The following is a 23,287-nucleotide window of genomic DNA, read 5'->3' on the forward strand; positions in this document are numbered from 1 at the left end:
CAGTCTACATTGGATATTAACTTCCTCTGTCCTCCCAGGACATGGAGTGGTAATAAGCCCAAGTAATATCAGAGTCTGGAGAAGGAAATGGCAATCCACTCCAGTATTCTTGCCTGGAAAATCCCACGGTCAGAGGAGCCTGGGAGACTACAGTCCATGGGGTAGCAAGAGTCAGACACAACTTAGTGACTGAACAGCAACAACAATTAGAGTCAGATCACTTGAAACTCCAAGATGGGTAAAAGTCTCTGCCACTCCACTGACTCCTGAGTTTTGGAAGGGTGACAGAGAGGGAGAAATTAACTTGGGTTGCCTATCAGGCATTTAGAGAGAAAATGGAAGATTAAGTGAAATCAATTCTCATTATTTACTATTTTATAAATAATAATAAAGACAACTAGATGAGACAGATATAAAAGGTGAAGATCAAGATATAACAAATAAAAGGAATTCAACAGTAATAATTGTGTTTTTTTTTCCCCTAAAACTGAGGTATCAGTTCATAAGCTTGCAGGAAATGCCTAACAGAACAGCTAATATCTAAAGAACTTCGGAAACTGAGTTATTTCCCCTCCTATGGAGATGATCTGCTGGAGAAAGCAGTGAAGCATATTATTTGATGAATAAAGGACTTTTATTTCCTGTGCTTCTAATCAAAATCTTTTCAGCAAAATGTCAAGGAAAAATGAAGAATTTAAACTTCTTTTAGCAAAAAGATTTGGTTTTCATTTTTCCAACAAGGATGATGGGAAATTCTAGAAGTTCCAGGAAGGAGGCTGAAGGTGTTCATTATGAGTTGTATTGTATCATTACATTTCATGATACATGATAAGTTCTGAGATTATGCATTTCTGTAGTACTAAGCGTCTATTTACGGAGAAGGCAATGGCACTCCACTCCAGTACTCTTGCCTGGAAAATCCCATGGACGGAGGAGCCTGGTAGGCTGCAGTCCACGGGGTCGCTAAGAGTCGGACAAGAGTGAGTGACTTCACTTTCACTTTTCACTTTCATGCACTGGAGAAGGAAATGGCAACCCACTCCAGTGTTCTTGCCTGGAGAATCCCAGGGACGGGGGAGCCTGGTGGGCTGTCGTCTCTGGGGTCGCACAGGGTCGGACACGACTGAAGTGACTTAGCAGCTTAGCAGCACGCATCTATTTAAGAACTCTTACCAAAGTTCTAAACATCTGTTTAAGGAGAGAATGCATATGTTAAGATTAGAAGCCTTTTGAACAATGTTCCCAAATCTTCAACTGTTTTATTCCTCTTAATCCAATTAGATAAAGCTGTTTCCCATCTCAATGTATCTAGGCAGGTTTTAAAAGGTGTGTGGGTGCTTTTCTACCCCATGGGGTGTAGTCCACCAGGCTTCTCTGCCCATGGAATTTTCCAGGCAAGAAGGCTGGAGTGGGTTGCCATTTCCTACACCATGGAATCATCCTGACCTAGGGATCAACACACATCTCTTGCATCTCCTGCATTGGCAGGCAGATTCTTTACCACTAGGCGCCACCTGGGAAGCCTCTTTTTTTTTTCTTTACTGCTTTGAGTCTCTTTATTTTATTATTTGTAATATAATTGTATTTATTTTAATTGGAGGCTAATTACTTTACAATATTGTATTGGTTTTGCCATACATCAACATGAATCTGCCACGGGTGTACACGTGTTCCCCGTCCTGAATCCCCCTTCCACCTCCGTCTACACACCATCCCTCCAGGTCGTCTCAGTGCATCAGCCCCGAGCATCCTGTATCATGCATCGAACCTGGTCTGGCGATTCGTTTCACATATGATATTATACATGTTTAAATGCCATTTTCCCAAATCATCCCACCCTCTCCCTCTCCCACAGAATCCAAAAGACTGTTCTATACATCTGTGTCTCTTTTGCTGTCTCGCATACAGGGTTATCATTACCATCTTTCTAAATTCCATATATATGCATTAGTATACTGTATTGGTATTTTTCTTTCTGTCTTATTTCACTCTGTATAATAGGCTCCAATTTCATCCACCTCATTAGAACTGATTCAAATGTATTCTTTTTAATGGCTGAGTAATACTCCATTGTGTATATGTACCACAGCTTTCTTATCCATTCGTCTGCTGATGGACATCTAGGTTGTGGGAAGCCTCTTTAAAAGGTAGATTCTATATTTTTTGATGAACTAAGACCTCTGTTGTTTGTTCATCAGATGTTCATATCCAAGACTCACTGCATTCTACCCTAAATCCCCATTTCCAGCTTTATCTCCCCAAAGTTCCCCACTGCAAAGCCCTTGCTCACACTAAGCCAATCTATTTTTCAGGTCCTAACATATAAAACAAGTGCTTGTACTTTCAACTTTTTGCTAAGACCAGTTTTCTCTTCAAAGCATTCTCCTCCTGTCCTTCTGCCTGTGCTTTGCGATGCACTTCAGACTGTGTCATTCTCCTGCTCAGTAAATAGAGACTGAGGGCCTACATGCGTGAGGCACTCACAGGGAGCAGGTGAGTCGGAGCCAGTTCCCATCCTTATGACTTGATATTCCCACAATCTACCAGGAAAGACACACATTGCACAAGGGACCAAGCCATTAATTAACTAACTACAACTGTGATAGTGTTCAAATATGAGGCACATGAGGATAACATGTAATGGGAGAAATAGCCTGGTCTTCGGGGTTGCTGCTGCTGCTGCTAAGTCACTTCAGTCGTGTCCGACTCTGTGCAACCCGATAGATGTCAGCCCACCAAGCTCCCCCACCCCTGGGATTCTCCAGGCAAGAACACTGGAGTGAGCTGCCATTTCCTTCTCTAATTCCTCAGGGTTAGGAAGACATTATTGTAGAAGCAGTTTTGAACTGAATTTGAAGGATGAGAAGGGGGCTAAAGTGGGACAAAAGGAGGTCAATAAGTAAGCTTTTTTGATGGGTTCATGGTTATTACTGGGGCTTCCCAGGTGGTACTATGTTAAAGAACCCACCTGCCAATGCAGGAGACATGAGAGATGCGCATTTGATCTGTAGGTTGGGAAGTTCCCCTGCAGGAAGACACAGCAACCCACTCCAGTATTCTTGCCTGGAGAATCCCATGGATGGAGGAGCCCGGTGGGCTATAAATCACAGGATCACAGAGTCAGACACGACTAAGGTGGCTTAGCACACACATACACGTGAATGTGAAAGTGTTAGTCACTCAGTTGTGTCCGACTCTTTGCAATCCCACAGATGGTAGCCTGCTAGGCTCCTCCGTCCCTGGAATTCTCTAGTCAAGAATACTGGAGTGGATTGCCATTCCCTTCTCCAGGGCATCTCCCTGACCCAGGGATCAAACCCGGGTCTCCCACATAGCAGGTAGATTCTTTACCATCTGAGCCCCTGGGAAAGCCCATATGCATAGTTATCATTAAATTGGGGTGTATTTAAAAAAAAAATAAGGGCTTCCCAGGTGGCTCAGTGGTAAAGAATCCACCTGCCAGTGTGGGAGACATGGGTTTGATCCCCGGGTCGGGAACATCCCTTGGAGAAGGAAATGGCTACCCACTCTAGTATTCTTGCCTGAAAAATCCCATGGACAGAGAGCCTAGCAGGCTACGGCGCATGGGGTCACAAAGAGTCGGACACAACTTAGTGACTAAACAACAACAATGAAAACACAGTTAAGGAATCTCTTGCCTTTCAGACATTAAAACTGCAATAGTATTTTTGCCCCTTTACCCTGGCTCTCTATAAAATTGGGGATAAAAAGCAATTTAAAAAGCCCCTGGAGATGGACCTGGCCAACTGCTCTTGGAGGGGTCTGAGAAATTATCAATAAGAACAGGCCTTACTGCTTCGAGCCCCACTGCCCAGTCAGTACAGGAAGAAGATTCAAGGGGATATGTAAGCTCAGCTTGATGAAGAATGTCACATTCCTGGAGAGAAGCTTTTTCCCCAGATCCTGCAGGAGGGGGTAATTTCCCTTCCAAGAGGCCCCAAGAGAATAATTCAGAAACAATCTCTGGGTAGGAAACTCCCCAAAGGGGTAGCCAGGACCTTGTTTTCTAACTGGATACTTCCTGAACTGAAGAACTTGCAGGGGCTAGGGCAAAACTTTGCTGACGTGACTGCCTGGGAGAGACATTGCTGTTTCTGGGTTAGAGAAGGAGGCTGTTAACAGCCCCAGAAATGTTCAGCGTGAAGTTGACATCTGCCCACTGGACCAAGAAAGCGTATCACACATTGTCTATGTGGACCCATCACCAACCATCAGACAACTGGAATGAAGTACAGGGAAACCTAGACCATCTTCTTACCCCCACCAAGCTGCCAGTCAGTCATGGGAGCAATCGATGTTTCCCAGAGAATACAGAGTCTAAAGGGAGGAAGGCATAGATATTAAAAAAGAAACTGAAAGGGTGTGTGTATTGATATAAAATAGAGCCCACAAGCCCCTGGCACCACACACAGGCCTTCTTGGCACCAGGGATAGAAAGAATGATTCTGAATCGAGACTGAAGTTCAAAAATAAACACAGCTGAGTCTTAAAAACCAAATATTTAACAGACAAAAGTGACTGGAAAGTTGGAGCACATGACCAAGATGTCATGAAGGCACTCAACCTCTAGAAAGACATGGAGTTCAAGTAGGAAAATGTGAGGGCAGTTCCAGGAAAAAATAAAACTTCCCCATTTTTGCACCCATATAGTTCAGACTCCTTAAAAATGAGTTACAACCACAAAGTGATCATAAAGAAAATAGTGATGGTACTGGCAAAGGAATAAATAAGAGGAACAGAATAGGTATCCAGAAGCAGATGCAAGCATGTATGGAACTGAACATGTGATAAATGTGGAATTTTGATTTAGTGAGAGTAAAAAACCCATACTAAATAAATGGTGCTGTGGGGGGAAATGCTCACAAAACTAGATTTGTTTCTCATGTCTTATAAAACACATGTTACTGACAAAGATTAAAATGTAAAGCATAAGAATTAAAATTATTAAAATATAATTTACAACATTTTTAATAGTGAGAAAAATAGTCTTTAGCAAGTCAGAAAATGGAACATCTATGAAAGAAAAGACAGACATACTTAACTAAATAAAAATCTTAACAAATTACTAAGAAAAATGACAAACAAAAGCAAAATGTAAATAATAATCTAGAAAATATTTGTAATATCTCTTCCCTATGATATACTTTAATGTCTCATATATGAAATGCTCCTAAAAGAATAGCCCACTAGAAAGGAAAGCCTAAGAGATGACGAGGACATTTACAAAAGAGGAAATCTAAGTGACCAATAAACTTAGGCTGTGAGGCTCAATCTTACTTTAAGTCAAGGGAAATACAAATTAAGGCAAGAATAAAGTTCCTGTTTTCATTTATCATTTTGGCAAAAATCTTAAAAGATTAATAAAAAATTTAAAATATTCAGTGCTAATGAGTGTATAGGCATTCTCAAACACTTAGAATGAGAACCATTACAAAATTTTGGGAAAGTAATATAGCAATATGTATTAAAACATACAGATGTCAAAATCCCAATGTTGATCCTTTATCACCCAGTTTAGAAATAACTGGGAATAAAAAGGAAAAAACTGGAAACCAGGTGAATGCTATCAATAAGCAATAAGAGGCAACAATCAAAATTCTAGTACTCCCAAACTACAGAAAATCATGCAACTGTTAAACAGAAATAAATCAGATGTATCTATTTACAAGGAATGTTAATTTAAAATGCAGATTTCAAGACAATATATTTAGAAGATACCCATATACCTGGAGCAAGATGTAGAAGGGCACTCACTAAACTGTTAACGTTAATTATTATACCTCCAGGGAGTAGAAAAGGAAGACAGAACAGGAAATGAATTATTAATTCAACTTTGGGTTGTTTCATTTTTATAAGGTTACTAATCAGCTTTGTCATTTAAAGTGATGAAAAATTATTTGGGGGAGAGGAGAAGCAGGACTACTTAATTTTTTAACTTACCCAACAAAATGTAATATAGCAAACATTCAAAAAATATTTGTGGAATGAAGTGCAGGGGAATAGGAGGGAGATGAAATATGTTTAAATTTAAGTGTGTTTGGAAGAGGTAAGAAGATAACCAATAATAGAATGACAAAGCACTATAGATCGTATAAATGAACAATGTGAGGAAAGGAATAAGAATACTTGATAGAGTTGGCTAATAATAAAAAGGAAAAAAGTGGGAAAAAAAGTAAAATAAAAAATAGACATCAATGTTAAGGATAAATACAATATAATTGTTATTTCAAAAGGGTTGAATTCTCTTATCAAAAGAAATAGACTTTTCATGTTAGATTAGAAACTCTCAGCTAGATGGGTTAATATCTATGTGGCTGGAATTATGACTGGTTTTATTTTCTTTTTACTTTCAAAACTTTCATCAATAAAATATATCAATTATAAAAATTCAAATTTAAGAAGTACATAATATCAAAAAAAAGATTCTGAACAATTTTATGTACCTTAAATATAAGCACGAAGGTGCAAATTGGTGGTAGAATATCTGAAATCAGAGACTGGAAAGGAACAGAGTGAGGGGACAGCCTGAGGAGCTCTGCTTTGCTTGCTAGAGTACAAGCGTGAGAGAAGGGGAGCGGTGGTACGTAGGCAACTACTGAGAAGGTGGTTATTTACCAGCACAGCTTTAGAAAGTAAAAAATCTAACACCAGGATTTTTAATAGTTCATTAAAAACTTACCATCTGTGAATTTACTGAAACTTTTGAATGATTACACTTGAGATGAACAAGTGTTCTGACTTTTAAAATGTAAGCCAAGTAAGCATTTTTTATACTGTATGGTATGTGCGTGTGTGCCCAGTCACTTTGGTCATGCTTAACTCTTTGCAATCCCACGGACTGTAGCCTTCCAGGCTCCTCTGTCCATGGGATTCTCCAGGCAAGAATACTGGAGTGGGCTGCCATTTCCTTCTCCAGGGGATCTTCCCAACCCAGGGATCAACTCTAGTCTCTTACATCTGCATTGGCGAGTGGGTTCTTTACCACTAGCGCCACCTGGGAAGCATTTTTTAGATGTAGTCAAATAAATAATATTTTATTGTATTGAAACCTTCTGTACATTGAAGTAGAGCGGCATCTCCTTAGTGTAAAACTATGTACCTTAAGGCTTAAAGGTTTCTGCTCTTCCTTTAGTGGCTATATTCTAGAATTTTAATAACAGTTTCAGGTTCTCCTAATTTATAATTGAATATATATGTACATGTATACATGCATCTTCATCACTGTTGTAAATCTCCACTGTACAAGTGTGGAGTATTATATTTCTAGATAAGGAATTTTTCATTTCTCTTGGATTATATTCATATATGCATGTGATCCTTTGGTTATTAAAGTTTGCCTTCTTGAGACCTGTAGCTTTACCACATTTTTGCTATAATACAGCAACTAGAAATTAAAGAACTCTCTAGAATATGTTATTTAGGAAAAATGAACTCCCTTTTCTCCACCTTCCAGTCTAGGAAAAAGACGCTCAATGTTGTGTTTCTAAAGGTTGGGATAGCCACACACATACACACAGCCAAAAGTAAAGTGTCTTTCTTTTGCAGAGTCTTAAATTGGATTAAGTTGGCAGATTCCTGAAAATGGGAGGGGGAGGGGGTGGAGATAAAATGCTTAAGGGACAGGGGTTTGGGGGGATTCCTGTCCAGGTGGAGACCTAACTCTTACTGTGTGCCCGGCCCAGCTGCGATCTTCCTGCACAATGCCTATGAAGTGTATCTCTCAGCATGTAGAACAGTGGAAAGCTCAGTGTCAGAGCAGTGTTATCCCTGGAAAGGCATCCTTGAGTTCACACAAGGCATAGCATCTAACGCATGTCAGAGGACCAGGGCTGGCCCGTCCCACATAGCAGAGATGACGGGGCAGTAACAATGACAGCCTTATGGACTTAGGTCCCATGCCTCCTCTGTTTTCTGGCATTACAGAAGCCTGGGGTGCCGGTGGCATCCCCAAGGGAAGAGAAGCAGCTCTAATGACGACTGAGGTTGGGTTTGCTATCAGGTGGATAGAAAGATGGTCTAAGCAGATAATTTGCATATTTAGAGAAATGAAGGAATGAAGGATCCTTTGCTCCCTAGTGTTGCAAATTCTAACTCAAGATGATCACAGGATATTCTGGATACAAATACACCATTGTTTTGCAGAAGGGCAAATTAATGTTTCTCATTGTGTTTCCAATATGCTTTTTTATTGATATCTAAAATCCTTACTAGGAGATTTCTGGCTGCCTTTTGGTAGCACACATTTGAGTGATAATAATGAATCCGACTTGTCTACAGAGATGATTTGTACCACCATCATTTGCTTATTCATAACCAAGAGCTCAGATCACACCACCTTATAAAAATGCTTTCCTGTTGGTGTCCCTTAAAACAGAACTTGACACTTGTCAGAGGTAAAGCTCATCTGTTATTTTTGTTCTCACACACAGCCTAATGAGAACACCTGGCCAGTGGGCTTTGCATCTTCTAAATTTATGAGAGTTAGCATTTAGAAAAAATGTCAGGAACATGCGGACGCTTAAGAAATATTCCCATCATGGTGCTTCCTCAGAGGTAGGGGTGATTCTGTGAACACTGTACATGGAGGTCACATGGGTGGGTTCAGATGTTATGACAAGGTGTTTATTCGTTGACTGTGGTACAGGTTTGGGGTGTGAGGTAAAGAGATGTAGCAGACGAGTGAGATTGTACCTCCCTCTGAAAAAGGTGGCTTTCATAAAAATGTAGCTGCTGACTTATGAAAAAGCTCTGATAATGACTTATTCCTCTTACAAAAGTGATCAACTCATTAATCAAAAGTTAATTAATATAGAGTTTTCAAGGCAATTGTCATGTTCTTTCACAACAGTGAATATGTCTGTGATGTGTTCTATTTGTAAAACCCTGAAAGTAAAATAGTCACCATTGTTTAAACCCCAACACTAAGCATACAACCCTTTAAACAGACATCTCAGAACTTTTCATTAAGGGTAAAGAAATCGTAAACACTAAAAAGTTACTGGCAGTATTAATATCAATACTAACAAGTTCTTAATGTGTGCTCAGCATACTTCTAAGTCCTCTACTCAGGCTATCTCGTGTAATCTTCACTAAATCCTATGTGGCTAGATAATGATACTTATCCTTATTTTATAAAGATGGAAACCAAAGTTCAGAGAAGTTAAGCAACTTGCCCCAGATCACCCAGACATTAAGAGGCAGCGCTGGGTTACAAATTCTGGCTCTGTCTCTTAACTCCCTCCACAGAGTAGCCAATGCTAAATAAGTAAACACCAAGTGACCAGAACACTTTCTGTGAAGCACAGAATACTTTCTGTGAAACACACTTTCTGTGAAACGGATTTCATTTCATTCCAGCTCCCCCCTGGAAGCTCTGAAGGACAGAGGCTGAGCTGGATCCTGAAGGAGAAAGAACACAGAGGATGTGTCGAATTGTGCTGGGCAACAGGAGCTCTATGAACAAAGCACAGGTGAAGAATGTGTGCTTCATTCTAAGACCCCAGAGGAAACCAGGATCCCCGAAGGAGGCTAGCTCGATGACTCCCCTTGCCTCTCTCCTCTCTCCTCCTGGCGACTCGTCCGATCTATGGCCACATGCTCAACTCAACATAGCCCCTCACTTCTGCTCTCACCCAGTCCGTCTCCTCTCTCCCTGGGTCTCTCTGTGTCTCTATCTCTCTTTCTTCTTTCCATCCTTCCATTCTCTTTTCCTTCCTCCCTTCTTTCCTTTCTTTTCATAAGAAAAATTTATCACTCTGTTTTAAGGACCAAACTATAAAGGGTGCATATTCATTGAGACCCTTAAAAATACTCATTCCTCTCATCTAAGCATGTGGGAGAAAACCTAAGGAGCCCCATCGAGGGGGAGGTCTGGTGCAGAGAAAAGAAACTTTTCATGTTTCTCATTCCTCAAAACGGAGAAGGCAATGGCAACCCATTACAGTGCTCTTGCCTGGAAAATCCCATGGATGGAGGAGCCTGGTAGGCTGCAGTCCATGGGGTCGCTGGGAGTTAGACACGACTGGGTGACTTCACTTTCACTTTTCACTTTCATGCACTGGAGAAGGAAATGGCAACCCACTCCAGTGTTCTTGCCTGGAGAGTCCCAGGGATGGCGGAGCCTGGTGGGCTTCCGTCTATGGGGTCACACAGAGTCGGACACGACTGAAGTGACTTAGCAGTAGCAGCATTCCTCAAAATCACTTAGCACATCCCGTCTGCTTTACTTTTACATGTTTATCTCACTCTTTTCCACTGCCTCTGTCACTTTTCTAGCACGAGAATAAAACATCTATGGCAGGAAAGTCAGGATGTGTATTTCAGATGTTCCATTACAACTGAGGAAGAGCTCTATTGAAGTGTGCGTGCTCAGTCGCTTCAGATGTGTCTGACTCTGCAAGCCCATGGACTGGAGCCCTCCAGGCTTCTCTGTCCATGAGATTCTCTAGGTAACAATATTGGAGCGGGTTACTGTACCTTTCTCTAGGGGATCTTCCTGGCCCAGGGACTGAACATCTCCTGCATTGTGGGCAGATTCCTTACTCCTGAGCCACTAGGGAAGCCCCCTTTAAATGTGTGAGTGAGTGAGTGAGTGAGTGAGTGAGTGAGTGAGTGAAGTCGCTCAGTCCTGTCCGACTCTTTGCAACCCCGTGGACCGTAGCCCACCAGGGTCCTCCGTCCATGGGATTCTCCGGGCAAGAATACTAGAGTGGGTTGCCATTTCCTTCTCCACTTTAAATGTATAGGAAACATGAAATCAAGACAATGATATTTGAAAGGTGTCTCCTTTTTTCTTGACCATACTTTCTCCTGTCCAGCCCCTATATTATATGAATTTATACAGGACTGATGATGTCTTAATTTGCTCATGAGGGTGAAAGAAGCAATTAGCCTCAAAGTTCCTCCTATTCCTAAAATTCCATGGTCTATTGACATTCTATCCTAGTATCATTAACCAGGGCCCAAGCCAGGACCGGTAGACTCAAAGATTCACTGGCTTCCAGGAGCTTATAATCAAGTTGAAAATAAAAGAGACATTCACTTGGCAGATATTGACTGAACAATAACTATGATGTGTGGGTCTACATGGAGATGTAGGAGACATGGGTTTGATCCCTGGGTCAGGAAGATCCCCTGGAGGAGAAAAAGGCAATCCACTGTAGTATTCTTACCTGGAAAATCCCATGGATAGAGGAGCCTGGTGGGCTACAGTCCGTGGGGTCTCAAAGAGTCAAACATGACTGAACACAGCACATGGTGGGTCTGTATGCAAAATGGTATTTGATGCTGGGTGGGGATGGAGTGGCCTACAGAAGCTGTTTTCTCTGAATTTTATGGCTTAGTGGGGAAGACACTTACTGAAAAAACAAGGATCACAATAAAGTCTGATGAGTACTATGATAGGGAAGACTGGGCCAAACAGGCCTAACTGGGAGGAAAAAACTCCCATAAGGGTACCTGTTAAAGATACAGATTCCTGGGCTCGATCCAAAGAGTAAGAATCAAAATCTTCTCAAAGGTACCCCTTGTTGTTGTTCAGTCGCTAAGTCGTGTCCAACTCTATGAGACCCCATGGACTGCAGCATATCAGGCTCCTCTGTCCTTCACTAGCTCCTGGAATTTGCTCTGACTCACGTCCATTGAGTCAATGATGCTATCTAACTATCTCATTTTCTGCCACCCAATTCTCTTTTTTCCTTCGATCTCTCCCAGCATCAGGACCTTTTTTCAGTGAGTTGGCTCTTTGCATTAGGTAACCAAAGTATCAGGCCTTTGGCTTTGGCATCATTCCTTCTAATGAATATTCAGGGTTGATTTCATTTAGGATTAACCGCTTTGATCTCCTTGCCATCCAAGGGACTCTCAAGAGTTTTCTCTAGCACCACAATTCAAAAGCATCAGTTCTCTGGCACTCAGCCTTCTTTATGGTCCAACTCTCACGGCCATAAACAACTGCTGTAAAAACCACACTTGGACTATACAGACCTTTGTCAGCCCCTTAAGTTTTGTTGTTTTTTTTTTTTTTTAACTCACAGTGTTCATTAAGGAAAGTTTGGAAAACATGGTGAACAAGAATGAGCGGGACACTGTGGGAATTCACAAGCACAGGAAACAATCAGTAATAGCAAGGTCTGAGACACTGTGTCCAAAAGTGGTTATGCGCATGGGCCCTGAAAGTGTACTACGAAGGCTCACGTCTCACCATCACCACCAGAAACGGAAAGAACAGTCTTTAGAATCGTTGTGAGGATCAAGCGAGTTAATCTCCATAATATTAATATAGAGAGAGCAGCACAGTTCTAAAGTGAAAGTGAAAGTGTTAGTCGCTCAGTTGTGTCTGACTCTATGGGACTCCATGGACTGTAGCCCGCCAGGCCCCTCTGTCCACGGAATTCTCCAGGCAAGAATACTGGAGTGGGTTGCCATTCCACAACCAGATGGCAAATCATGAATCACAAGACGTTCACTATATCGTGCATAACGCCTCCTTATTCTCCCAACTGGGAGAATGTAATAATTAACTGCCAAAAACACTAGCTCTGTTTTTCCTGTAAAAAGGAAGATAGGGAAAGGGAGAAATAGATAAGGGAAAATCCAGACCATGCTGCAATCCAAAGGGAAGTCTTTCAGGTTAGAGAAGGTTCTATATTGATTCTACAAGTAGACATGATTGAGAAAGAGGGACAGAGAGAATGAGAAGAAAAGAACAAAGGAATCCAGACACACAGGGCTGCTGGTAGGCTGTATGGATGTGAGACCTGTAGCACAGCCCTAGGTCTGTCTCTAATTGCTATAAACTTTTGGGCAAATTAGTTAATTATCATGGAGAAGGCAATGGCAACCCACTCCAGTGTTCTTGCCTAGAGAATCCCAGGGACGGGGGAGCCTGGTGGGCTGCTGTCTATGGGGTCCCACAGAGACAGACACGACTGAAGTGACTTAGCAGCAGTTAATTATCATGGGCCTAAATTTATTTCCTTGTGTGAATGGAGTTTTGTGAATTATATTAGAGATCATTTTATATATAGCCTATATTTCAGTCTTACTCATAGTTTTCGACCCAGGGATGGAACTTGTGTCTTCTGCATTGCTGGCAGATTCTTCACCCTCTGAGCCATCAGGGAAACCCCCAGTTCTCTGGAGTTTAACAATTTGGAGGGAAACTGCAATATATACGGTGGCCACTAGATGGCAATAGATAGCTTTGTAAATGGAGATCTTTCGTAAAAATCGAAGATGACTAAACATTACTTTGCCAACAAAAGTCCATCTAGTCAAGGCTATGGTTTTTCCAGTGGTCATGTATGGATGTGACAGTTGGACTGTGAAGAAAGCTGAGTGCCTAAGAATTGATGGTTTTGAACTGTGGTATTGGAGAAGACTCCTGAGAGCTCCTTGGACTGCAAGGAGATCCAACCAGTCCATTCTGAAGGAGATCAGCCCTGGATGTTCTTTTGAGGGAATGATGTTAAAGTTGAAGCTCCAGTACTTTGGCCACCTCATGCAAAGAGTTGACTCACTGGAAAAGACTGGTGCTGGGAGGGATTGGGGGCAGGAGGAAAAGGGGATGACAGAGGATGAGATGGCTGGATGGTATCACCAACTCGATGGACGTGAGTTTGAGTGAACTCCGAGAGTTGGTGATAGACAGGGAGGCCTGGCGTGCTGCGATTCATTGGGTCACAAAGAGTCGGACATGACTGAGTGACTGAACTGAACTGAATCAGACTTTATTTTTGGTGGATCCAAAATCACTGCAGATGGTGACTGCAGCCATGAAATTAAAAGACGCTTACTCCTTGGGAAAAAAGTTATCACCAACCTACATAGCATATTCAAAAGCAGAGACATCACTTTGCCAACAAAGGTCCATCCAGTCAAGGCTATGGTTTTTCCAATAGTCATGTATGGATGTGAGAGTTGGACTGTGAAGAAAGCTGAGTGCCAAAGAAGTGATGCTTTTGAAGGTGGTGTTGGAGAAGACTCTTGAGAGTCTTCTCCTTGGACTGCAAGGAGATTCAACCAGTCCATTCTAAAGGAGATGAGTCCTGGGTGTTCTTTGGAAGGAATGATGCTAAAGCTGAAACGCCAGTACTTTGGCCATCTCATGCAAAGAGTTGACTCATTGGAAAAGACTCAGGGATTGGGGGCAGGAGGAGAAGGGGATGACAGAGGATGAGATGGCTGGATGGCATCACAGACTTGATGGACATGAGTTTGAGTGAACTCCGGGAGTTGGTGATGGACAGGGAGGCCTGGCGTGCTGCAATTCATGGGGTCGCAAAGAGTTGGACATGACTGAGCGACTGAACTGAACTGAACCGAATCAGTGGAAGTGAGAAACAGATTTAAGGGACTAGATCTGACAGATAGAGTGCCTGAGGAACTATGGACAGAGGTTCTTGACATTGTACAGGAGACAGGAATCAAGACCATCCTCACGGAAAAGAAATGCAAAAAATCAAATGGGCTCTCTAGGGAGGCCTTACAAATAGCTGTGAAAAGAAGAGAAGTGAAAAGCAAAGGAGAAAAGGAAAGATATAAGCATCTGAATGCAGAGTTTTAAAGAATAGCAAGAAGAGAAAAGAAAGCCTTCCTCAGCAATCAATGAAAAGAAATAAAGGAAAACAACAGAATGGGAAAGACTAGAGATCTCTTCAAGAAATTAGAGATACCAAGGGAACATTTCATGCAAAGATGGGCTTGATAAAGGACAGAAATGGTATGGACCTAACAGAAGCAGAAGATATTAAGAAGAGGTGGCAAGAATACACACAAGAACTGTACAAAAAAGATCTTCATGACCCAGGTAATCACGATGGTGTGATCACTCACCTAGAGTCAGACATCCTGGAATGTGAAGTCAAGTGGGCCTTAGAAAGTATCACTATGAATAAAGCTAGTGGAGATGATTGATAGAATTCCAGTTGAGCTATTTCAAATCCTGAAAGATGATGCTGTGAAAGTGCTGCTCTCAATATGCCAACAAATTTGGAAAACTCAGTAGTGGCCACAGGACTGGAAAAGGTCAGCTTTCATTCCAATCCCAAAGAAAGGCAATGCCAAAAAAAGCTCAAACTACCACACAATTGCACTCATCTCACACACTAGTAAAGTAATGCTCAAAATTCTCCAAGCCAGGCTTCAGCAATACGTGAACCGTGAAATTCCAGATGTTCAAGCTGGTTTTAGAGAGGGCAGAGGAACCAGAGATCAAATTGCCAACATCCACTGGATCATTGAAAAAGCAAGAAAGTTCCAGAAAAACATCTATTTCTGCTTTATTGACTATGCCAAAGCCTTTGACTGTGTGGATCACAATCAACTGTGGAAAATTCTGAAAGAGATGGGAATACCAGACCACCTGACCTGCTTCTTGAGAAACCTATATGCAGGTCAGGAAGCAACAGTTAGAACTGGACATGGAACAACAGACTGGGTCCAAATAGGAAAAGCAGTACATTAAGGCTGTATATTGTCACCCTGCTTATTTAACTTCTATGCAGAGTACATCATGAGAAACGCCGGGCTGGAAGAAGCACAAGCTGGAATTAAGATTGCCAGGAGAAATATCAATAACCTCAGATATGCAGATGACACCACCCTTATGGCAGAAAATGAAGAGGAACTAAAAAGCCTCTTGATGAACGTGAAAGAGGAGAGTGAAAAAGTTGGCTTAAAGCTCAACATTCAGAAAATGAAGATCATGGCATCTGGTCCCATCACTTCATGGGAAATAGATGGGAAAACAGTGGAAACAGTGTCAGACTTTATTTTTGGGGGCTCCAAAATCACTGCAGATGGTGACTGCAGCCATGAAATTAAAAGACGCTTACTCCTTAGAAGGAAAGTTATGACTAACCTAGATAACATATTCAAAAGCAGAGACATTACTTTGCCAACTAAGGTCCGTCTAGTCAAGGCTATGGTTTTTCCAATAGTCATGTATGGATGTGAGAGTTGGACTGTGAAGAAAGCTGAGCACCGAAGAATTGATGCTTTTGAACTGTGGTGTCGGAGAAGACTCTTGAGAGTCCGTTGGACTGCAAGGAGATTCAACCAGTCCATTCTAAAGGAGATGAGTCCTGGGTGTTCTTTGGAAGGACTGATGCTAAAGCTGAAACTCCAGTACTTCGGCCACCTCATGTGAAGAGTTGACTCATTGGAAAAGACTCTGAAGGCGGGAGGAGAAAGGGATGACAGAGGATGAGATGGTTGGCTAGCATCACCAACTCAATGGACCTGAGCTTGAGTAAATTCCGGGAGTTGGTGATGGACGTGGAGGCCTGCCTTGCTGCAGTCCATGGAGTCATAAAGAGTCAGACATGACTGACAGATGGAACTGAATTGACTGAACAATCAAGCAACACTATTTAAGGTTCTCCAAAAACAGAGAGATGACACTAATTTCTCATACTGAGGTCCTCATTGAGATTTATAACATAAAGAGAATCACATGTTTTTAATCCCTTTGTTTTAGACCCACAGGTATTCAAGGGTGATGTTAGGACATTCTGTTTTTAACCTTCACTGCTAGAGTGGGTTATTTCATAACCACGAAGTAAACACAGAATTATTTGCATGAAGGCCAATTCTGGACTGAGCTGGAACAACACCCCAAAGATCCTTGCCCTCAGTCAAAAGTACTAAGTCAATCATTCTTAATCTTTTTCATCACAAAGAGCCCTATATGTTCTCTCTTATCATATCCAGATCTTTGGGGCCCCAGAGATTGTGGGACCCCATAGACTATAGCCCACCAGGTTCCTCTGTCCACGGGGTTTTTAAAGCAAGAATACTGGAGTGAGTGGCCATTTCCTCCTCCAGGGATTCTTGCCAACCCAGTGACTGAACTCGAGTCTCTGGCGTCTCCTACATTGGCAGGCAGATCTTTACCACTGAGCCACCTGGGAAACCCCTAAAGAGCCTATGTATCCTACCACTAAAAAAGAAAAGGAAAAAAAGATCTATTTCCTTTTCAGCAAGATACACTTTTAGAATGGTGTAAACATTATATTTTTATAGTAAGAATAAACTACCTTTATTTTCAAAGTTATGACTGTTCAAAAAAGTATAATAAAGAAAATGAAAATCATCTCAAAGCAGTAACAATGCTATTAAACTATTTTCGGTAGACACAAGAAAAAGCGATGCATCTTTTTATCCTTTTTAACTTAAAAGTATTTAAAAATCTTCCCACGTTAGTAAATAAAATGATCACTAGCATTTAATAGTTCACAGATAGATATTTACAAAATTTGTGGAACATACTTTAACTGAAATGTCTGGTCTTCTGTGACAACACTTTGTTTCACAAATTGACAGAAATGGCCCTGTTTAAAGATGAATAGTTATTAGGCAGGAACCTATGCAGAGGAAAGGAAGACAATCTCTGATAGAACACAATAGACACTAATAAATAAGCTGAGGAAAAGACATATTAGAAAATATTTTCTTAGGAAGCAGATTAGTTCAACAAATACTCAGGCAATGAATGACCTAAAAACAGTGAAGAAATCTATGACCTCTCTGAAACAATATCTCAAGAAAGGGAGCTAAAGGAATACATTTGAAGCAACATAGATGACATAGAGGAAGGCTAGAAATAGAAAGTAAAAAATAAGAGAAAGACCAAAATTGAAACTGAGTTGAGACAAATGGCAGATATTTGTGTATTGAATTTTTTAAGATACTCTGGGATTGGAATAAATGGAACAAAGATAAATTGTCATTTAAGTATTAAAAGGAAACTGAACTGAAAATAAGGGAAAAGCTGAATCTTCAAATAAAAAACAAATAACACAATCTGTGAAAAACTGATACAAAGCTATTAACAATAAGATATATCTTTATGAAATTACTGGACTCAAAAAAAAAAAACAAATAAAACAGTACTTCTAAAATATCTCCAAAAGGCTAAAGGATGTACGAGACCAATTTAACGTACCAAATTAAAAGAACAAACATCTTACTTATCAGTCAAGGTTGATGTGAAAGCAAAATAAAATAAAAATGACTCTAAAGGAAGAATTTAAGTTAAAGGGTATAATTTTAATGGAGACATATTATGAGTCAAATAATATAGTATCAAAATTCATAAAGCAAAATTCACCTCCCCAAACCCCAGGAAACCAACAATACAGTAATAGTAGAATTAAGTTATCTCTCTCAGCCCAACACAGTTCAGCCACTCAAAAAATAAGATTATAGATGATCTAAATAAAATTATTGATTAGCAGGCCCTTGAACATCTTAGGACTCAGTCTATGTCATGGTGTGATATTTTGTATGTCATTTAATACAAATATTGAGAAATATTTTTTAAAGGCAACACTGAAGGGTCTCTCATTACATACAAAGCTATGTAGCTTTAAAAACTGGAATATGCAATTTATAACACAACTGAATACATTGACCAATAACCATGTTTTAGTTAAAAGTTACAGTATGTTATTTAACATGGTCTCAAAATCAATTCAATTTTTACAGAATCCATGATAATAAATTATCCTACTTTAAAGTGACTTTGGCAGCACACTAGATATAGACGCATGAAAGAGATCTTTGACGTTCATTTTCTAGCTTGCCTATAGCCATCTAATAAATATTTCAATCCTTTTTATATTCCTATCTGACACTGTACTGGAAAAGAAGCTATATACTGTTACTGCATGGTAGAACTTATACTCAAACTGCTTTCAAGATGAAATATCCAGCTCCATTCTTACTCAGAGAACAAGCTCTATTACAGTTCTACATCTAAGATCTAGAAACCATTCTTATTGCCGGGTTTCTTTCTAATGGTGACAAAAGGCCATTTCTCAATCAAACCCAATGTCGCCTTCAGTCTCGCAACAAAGTCAGAAGGTATAGGCATGTCACATCTTTGAAGTCTTGCCACCATCACCAGATTCTGTTTTGTTTCAACTCATGGAATTCAAGGCAACATTAAGTATCATCCAGAAATCAATGACTTTGATGTGTCAGATTCACTCAAAACATGATGAAGGTCGGGGAATAATCAGTTAAACCTGGCACAGGCAGACGCACAGCAGAGCTATAGAAAAGCTTGAGAATCCAGATTGCAGGGAACTCTGTAGAGACAGGAACTGGTGTATTGGCTGCTTAGAGCTGGGGGCAGGGATGGAAGATGGAGGGATGGAAGTGAGAGCTATTGACCGTGGGAATGGTTTCATGTCATTGGATATCTGAAATAACTACCATTGAAATATACACTTCAGGCAGATGGGTTGTATAGTATGCGAATTAGTCTCAAAGCTGTTTTTTATGAAAAGAGGTGGGAGCAGTCAGGTAAAGGGTGAGTCCCAACAAATTTCAGTCACGGAAGAACCTGAGACTCACACTCAGGAACAAGTCAAGATAAAGTTTACCATGTTTGTCCCATAATGAATGTTTACATCATAAAAATCTTTTTTTCCAGAATGGCCACAAAGAGACTGTTCTTCTTTAGGGTCAGACTACTACATCTCCCTCAAAAATATTTACTTCTTAAAGGCAAGAACAAAAAGAGGAATACTCAATTCTTAATTTTTTTTTAAAATATCTGGATTGCAGTTTGACCTAGACTAGTATCATGAACCAGGCCGTAGTATCTGTCTTTAGAACACGCAAATTAGTAGAACCCATATCTACCCTTTGCTAAGACACTTAAGCTGAATTCACTCAGATCAGAGAAAGCCCAGTCCCTGAGGTAAACAGCACGGGCTGAGACTCACAGTTGGCGATGTCACCTTGAAGCTGCAGAATCTGAGGAGCGGGCATCGTGAGGACAACAATATCAAACTGCTCAGAGGAGCCCGTTTCCCTGGAGACTTCCCACTTGTTGTTTCTCAAATTGATCTGAGTCACACGTTGTCTGAAGCAGATATCAGCACCTGTTCCAAAAGCAAAACCATGCTCACATAATCAGGATTCTCCATGCGAATGAGGGGGAAGAGAAGTCACAAACTGGATCCATTCAGATGAGTAGAATGTGAGGCTCATCTTCTACAACTTCCTGGGCTTCACTTTCTATCTCATGTAATGGGACTCCCTCCCTTCTGGTACTGTTAGATTTCCCTGTCAATGCCTGCTGGGGGAAACAAATACTGCTACAATTAATAACAACAGTAACCATGGCTATCTTTCATTAATCATCTACTGTATGCCAAGGCTATGCCAAACACTGCTGCTGCTGCTGCTGCTGCTAAGTCGCTTCAGTTGTGTCCGACTCTGTGCGACCCTATAGACAGCCGCCCACCAGGCTCCTCTGTCCATGGGATTTTCCAGGCAAGAGTACTGGAGTGGGGTGCCATTGCCTTCTCCGATGCCAAACACTAGATATACATTATACCAATTCATTTCACAGAAGAGGAAACAGATTTAGAATTGTCATGCCATGATTTAAATCCACATCCTTCTGACTATAAAGATCACTATCTTGGTGGAGCAAGTATACATCTTAGTAAAGGTGTTAAGGATTCTTCTCTCCGGTAATATTCCTTATTAAAAATATTGATATTCCCTATTAAACCTGAAAAAGCATCTCTGTAAGCAAAATCCAAGTCTCATTAATAGATCAATTATCTTATTAAGAAGAATCAAAATTAAGAAAAATACAATCTGGAATATCCTCTCTTTTCCCTTCTTTGAACTTATCACCAATATATTTTAATAATTATTTGAGTACTTATATGATTGATATTTTATTCTCTTTTAATTTGTAAGCTCCATGAGTTTACACTTATTTTTTCTATGTGTCAGTTCAGTTCAGTCGCTCAGTCGTGTCCGACTCTTCACAACCCCATGAATCGCAGCACGCCAGGCCTCCCTGTCCATCACCAACTCCCAGAGTTCACTCAGACTCATGTCCATCGAGTCAGTGATGCCATCCAGCCATCTCATCCTCGGTCGTCCCCTTCTCCTCCTGCCCCCAATCCCTCCCAGCATCAGAGTCTTCTCCAATGAGTCAACTCTTCGCATGAGGTGGCCAAAGTACTGGAGTTTCAGCTTTAGCATCATTCCTTCCAAAGAAATCCCAGGGCTGATCTCCTTCAGAATGGACTGGTTGGATCTCCTTGCAGTCCAAGGGACTCTCAAGAGTCTTCTCCAACACCACAGTTCAAAAGCATCAATTCTTCGGCGCTCAGCCTTCTTCACAGTCCAACTCTCACATCCATACACGACCACAGGAAAAACCATAGCCTTGATTAGATGGACCTTAGTCGGCAAAGTAATGTCTCTGTTTTTGAATATGCTATATAGTATATAAAGTATTGTACTGGGAACAGAGGTATTTAATCAATATATATTTAAGAGAATGAATTATGAACTGAAAGCTAGGAAAATATAATTGGATCATTAAGTCCCCTTGGTATACTACTTCTTAACCTCACATTCTAGTGTTCAGAAAACTTTCATTTTAAAATAAATCTACTTTTATTTGGCCCCATGAATAGAAAGGAAATAAATGAAAATGGAATAAAGGGGGAAAAAGACACTAAAAGATCATGTCCATCACTGAATGTGACATCTCATATTCCTAGCTACTAAGAATCCAGCTGAAGCCCAACCTTGGCATGAAGCTCCCTTTCCATAGCTACTCTTGCTCAGTGTGAACTTCTCATCTCCATAATCACTGCCTTTACCTCTCACTCGGACACTGATTCAAAGTATCTCTATGTTTTGTATATGTCTTGCTAAGTCGCTCCAGTTGTGTCTGACTCTTAGCAATGCTATGGACTGTAGCCCACCAGGCTGCTCTGCCCATGGGATTCTCCAGGCAAGAATTCTGGAGTGGACTGCCATGCCCTCCTGCAGGGGATCTTGCCATGCCAGGGATGGAACCCGCATCTCTTACATCTCTTGCACTGGCAGACAGGCTTTTTACCATTAGTGCTGCCTGGGAAGACCTAGATATGTCTTATCCATCCCCAAGCACTCTTGGGCACCTCCATGTCAGGTCTTCTCTAGATCTCATACACCTTTATATCCTTCATATTCCCTTGAATAACTCTATAACATAGTAATTACAAATTTTAAAAATCAAATGCAAATAGAAGGACTGATGCCCTCAATCTCTTTGAGGCAATTAGAGTCGTTCTGTTCAAAGAATTAGAGCAAGGGTTTGTAAATAGCGTTCCAACTTGCCTGCTGCTGCTGCTGCTAAGTCATTTCAGTCATGTCTGACTGTGTGACCCCATAGATGGCAGCCCATCAGGCTCCCCCGTCCCTGGGATTCTCCAGGAAAGAACACTGGAGTGGGTTGCCATTTCCTTCTCCAATGCATGAAAGTGAAAAGTGAAAGGGAAGTTGCTTAGTCGTGTCCGACTCTTTGCAACCCCATGGACCGCAGCCTACCAGGCTCCTCTGTCCATGGGATTTTCCAGGCAAGAGTACTGGAGTGGGGTGCCATCGCCTTCTCCGTCAACTTGCCTGAAGGTTTCTCTAAGGCCCCTCTTTAGAGAAGGTGCAAACAATTGGCGCTTTGAACTCACACCCACCATTCCCTTTACTCCAGCCAGAGTGGCTCCACTTCCCTCTCTTTGGTTTCTTCAGGATGTCTTTCCCCTGACTTAGTTGCCTCACGTGCCTCTCCCTTTGTCCTGGCCCTGATCCAGACTTCAACTAAGTCAACTGACTTTATAAACTTTATTCAGTTGCATTTTTACGTAATATTCCCTTTGAAAACAGCATTACATTGGTTTTGTTTTTGGTGGTCACTAGGAGGGTGTGGTTAAGAGAAATGAACTACACCAACTATTAACAGAAATTCTTCATATCCAGTAAAATGCCTTAGACATATAACCCAGTGGTCCCGAAGAGTTCTGCAAGATGACTATCCGTGGTTCTCTAGGACCACGGTTCTCTGGACCTCAGACCAGAAGCACCTTGGAACTTGCTAGAAAGTTCTCAAGTCCCAACTCAGACCTAAATCAAAATCTGGGGATCAGGCCTAGTAGTCTGCATTTAAGAACCCTCCAGGTTTGTTACCATGCACATTAAAGTGTGAGAACCATGGGGGTAGATAAATAGACCCAAATCTAACACTGAAACTGGCAAAGCCACTCATTTTCCAAGAATTAGGGGCAGTGGTATACCTGCTCTAACCAGGAAGTTTTCCTTTCCAATTGTGATGATTCAAGTTTCTGGGAAAGTGGCATTTCCTTGTGAAAGTAACTAATAACTTTTGAAAGGACCACACAACCAAATGTAAGGCTCTGGAAGATCATTTTTAAACAGCCAGAAAATTTTAAACAGCCATAAA

At 41.1% G+C, this 23,287-nt stretch overlaps 1 protein-coding gene across 1 annotated transcript in view; it reads right to left on the reverse strand.

Moving 5' to 3' along the window:
- RNLS (renalase, FAD dependent amine oxidase) overlaps positions 1-23,287 on the reverse strand; it is a 283,909-nt gene that overhangs the window by 252,001 nt on the left and 8,621 nt on the right. The window contains exon 4 of the mRNA XM_068961684.1: positions 19,758-19,916. Coding sequence (XP_068817785.1) covers positions 19,758-19,916 — 159 coding nt within the window. The remainder of the gene's footprint in view (positions 1-19,757; positions 19,917-23,287) is intronic.

Source organism: Capricornis sumatraensis, chromosome 23, assembly GCF_032405125.1.
Source record: "Capricornis sumatraensis isolate serow.1 chromosome 23, serow.2, whole genome shotgun sequence".
Taxonomy (NCBI): Eukaryota; Metazoa; Chordata; class Mammalia; order Artiodactyla; family Bovidae; genus Capricornis; species Capricornis sumatraensis.